Source organism: Trypanosoma brucei, chromosome 8 (genome assembly GCF_000210295.1).
Source record: "Trypanosoma brucei gambiense DAL972 chromosome 8, complete sequence".
Taxonomy (NCBI): Eukaryota; Euglenozoa; class Kinetoplastea; order Trypanosomatida; family Trypanosomatidae; genus Trypanosoma; species Trypanosoma brucei.
This window is the reverse complement of record NC_026741.1, coordinates 2,054,791-2,058,509: the sequence shown is the minus strand read 5'-3', so window position 1 is coordinate 2,058,509 and position 3,719 is coordinate 2,054,791. Positions and strand designations below refer to the sequence as shown.

Below are 3,719 nucleotides of genomic sequence, written 5' to 3'. Positions count from 1 at the left end.
TCCTCAAAGGGTCCATACCACATGTCATCCGCTACAATTACAGACTGACTGAATATAGTGTTGATAAGCTCTTCTGAGTTCACACGCCCCATTTGCAACACAACACTTTCCATTGCACGTGCAGTCGCGTACCCAAGCAGCGCCAGTGGAGTCCATTTACTCTCATTCCCCACGTCCCTGTGAAATTCCTGAACCGTCTCGGATGTCGTATTGTTGTCTGCCCAGTGTGGTAGGCTTGTTGCGAATAGTAACCGCTCGGCAGCTTGCGGATGCTTTTTGAATACCTTCACAAACTCACTGTACAGCAGTGCCACATCGAAGAATAACACAAATACACGCACTCCCCTGTGATTGTCAAGATGCTCAGCGATTTCAGTAATATCAGCTTCAGTTAGACCAATAACGAGAACGAAGCCGCTATGCGGTAACAAACTCTTCACACTTTCACTGTCGGTAACTTCGTCGAAAGCACCCAGCGACCCACCAAGTGCCCAAAAAGTCTTTCGAAGAACAGATTTTATTCCACGTACATCACTACTGCGAACAATTGCATGCACACTCCCCCAGGAATTCGGAACCACAACACGCTCCACCATTACAAAAATCTGCTGCTCAATTGTTGGAAAACAATGCAACACATTCCTTCCGGGGTGTTTCAACCTGGGACTGAGAGGAATGGGATCAATAAATGTCATATCTGTCATCGACAGTAGCGCATCATCCACAACACCGAACACGGCCGTCACAACACGCTCTTTAACCTCCTCTAACATGTTGTGCTTTGTCGCACTCGATGTCGAATTCAGTTCATGCAAAAAGAAGCGATCACCTTGACCCAATTGGCCCTTTCCAACAACGAGGGAGGCGCCATCGCGATATTCCTCTGCAATCCGCTGCGCCAATGGATTGTCTTCCAGTCGAAACATTATACCATTCAATGGGGCATACAGTTGTAAGAGATTCGTATAGCAGCGTGATGAAGCGAGAGTCACTACACCCTCCTTCACAGGATGTAGATTCCGATCAGTTCCCATCCTCTTCATGTAAACAACATTTCCACCTTGATTACATTTGCATGCAGCTCCACGCTGACCAGCCTTCCCCTCACATTCACCACCAAAATCACCAATCACAAGATCATCGATAACATACCGACGCTGGTTGTACAGAGAGTTAATGTAAGTTGTACGGTTGCACAGTAATTCACGACTTCCCAGTGTACGCCACAAGACCTCGCCCACAATCCATCCGTGCACCATCAATTCTCCGTCAGTACTGTGCTGGTAAAAGTGACCCTTTTCATAATTGTGACCATTAAGTTTTCCATTTTTTTCCAGGTACTTCCCCATGACAGTCTGAAACTTCCGTACTGCTATGTATTCATTATCATTTGCAAGTGGACTCGGACCCGTCAGTATCACTCTCTCAGGCACAAAATTCTTTACGGCCAACTCCTTCATCCAACTGTTTATAATAGCATATTGAAGCATAGAAGGAATTAATATATAAGCACCTCTCAATTCATTGCTCCCTAAAAACTTCATCAGGAACCTCTTCGTATCCTCAATTGGCGAACCAAACACAATTACACCTTGTGGCATCGTGGGAGCAAACCTTTTCCATGCGGCCTCAAAATCATCATCAGAAGCCCTTCCATCAGTAGAGCTGTCTAATTCGAAAACACCGCACAATTTACGGCCCATAATCGACATTACCTTAAGTGTCAGCTTATACTCCTTATCGCCATAAAACACACCCTTCAGGTACATAAAACCCAGTCGCTGAAGCCTCAATTGACTCACAGCATAACGAATTAGTGCAAGCACCTGTGCAATAGGCGATGCCGTAAGGAAGTACAGACTCTTTTTCCACACACGCACATCCGAAGATCCAGTAAAGGGAGAAAAGGCCACTATTTCAAACTTCTCAAGTTCCGAGGTGAGATGGAGAGTAGTCTCATCACCAACAGGTCCCAGCACAATGGGCAGTTCACTCTTATTTTGTACAGCAGCATCTCCATCAATTTTATTCTTTAAATATGTGATGTAATCCTCATCGCTTCTGGCATGAACATGTTCGACCTCTATGCACACATTTGCCGGCAAATCATCATTATGCGCATGTAGCGAGGCATTGAAACCAGCAATGACGGGTTCATAGGTTGTCTTTGATATGTCGGAGCTGTACAACAAATTATACACCCTCACCGTTACACTGCTACTTTTACAGTCTTTATCAGCACATAAACCAGGAATAAGTAGCAGCAGCGGTAACACAACCATGAGGAGATGACTGCAAGCCACTGCAGCGCCAAGTGGAGTAACAAGACGCACGAAGGAAGTCATAACACTGGTGACTTGACTTGATGAATTCGTAAGTCTTAAAGGAGAGAAATGAGAGAATAATGATAATAATGATAATAGACAACAATACTGTAAGCAACAGGGACTTATAAGAAGAAATTGCAGCATTACGTACGGTGTAAAGGAGATTGCGTACTCGAGGGGCGGCTCAATGCTTAGTTGAGACCGTCAAATGGGCGCACATCTCCATAAAACCCGTCGAGCAGTTACACAGAAATGTGAAAAGGAATTGAAGGACAGATCGGCGGCGGCAATTCACAATATTGAGGACGGTGTGGACGGCGCAAAAGCGTTTTTGATGTGTATTTGCAGTGTTTCTTTTTTGGGCATCCCTCTCCCATCCAGTGGCTTGCCTTCCTGATGAGTTCCCTCCCAACTTGATCTCAAGACTCTCCCTTTTTTATATTTTTTCGCTGGTGTGCATTGGGGTTTGGAGACATTTGCAGTGTCTTCCGCTTCCCCACGCAATGGTGGGAACAATCCCTGGGAGGTTCCCTTCCCAGTGGGCATAAATGCGAGTCAAACCTATCTTGTCCTTCGTTTGCACGGTTGCTTACATATTATTAATATGTCAGTCGTGGCATCTTTTTTTTTAATATTTTTTGTTATGCGAGCACAAATGCGTCTCCTCTTTTCATCCTAAAACCGATAACATCAAGGAAAGAGCGGTAAACTTCATCTCAGTGCCAGAGGATCTGCGAAAGTGAATATCATTAAATTGCTCTCACCTTCATCACTAACGCAGAGGGCATAACAAGCCTTAAAAGCCATTGTCAGCATGAATATTTTTCCTTTCCTCAGTTAAATGATGTCATATTTCCGGGATGTGCTCAAATATGACACCGCGCGAAAGTGTTACCGGTGAGAACACCACACGTGAAGGAAATATGGCACGTGGAAGTATATGGCTTTAAGGCGATGTGGTATAATCAATAAGGAAGGATGCAAGACGAGATGGAAAGAATTACAACCCTCAGAACGCCCTGCAAGCCTAACCTATCGTCTCAAATGGCATTACACTCATGTCTTCATTCGTGCCATACTAAAAAAGAAAAAAGGAAAAAAACAAGAAATGTGGTTGAGCTCTGTAACATTCTCACGGAAGATCAAAACAGCAGCCGCAATCAAAACCGTTATATAATTCAGAGATTTTTCCCCTTTTCTTCTTGCCTCAGCACGCGTGCTCAACTGTCATCTGCATGTTGAATTTGAGCTGAAGTTAATCGAAATCTGTGATATCTCTCCCCTCACATATTGAAACAAAAATGTTTCCGTGGGTTGCTTCAACATAAACATGTTGGATTCATTCGGTCGCATTTTCATTTGCTTGTTTTGTGTATCCTCATCTAACAGCGG

At 44.3% G+C, this 3,719-nt stretch overlaps 1 protein-coding gene across 1 annotated transcript in view; it reads right to left on the bottom strand.

The window, feature by feature from the left end:
* TbgDal_VIII8230 (receptor-type adenylate cyclase, GRESAG) overlaps positions 1–2,471 on the bottom strand; it is a gene marked incomplete at both ends in the record, with an annotated part of 4,179 nt that extends 1,708 nt beyond the window's left edge. The window contains one exon of the mRNA XM_011777854.1: positions 3–2,471. Within this exon, the coding sequence (XP_011776156.1) occupies positions 3–2,471 (2,469 nt within the window). The remainder of the gene's footprint in view (positions 1–2) is intronic.
* Between the last annotated feature and the right edge of the window lie 1,248 nt (positions 2,472–3,719).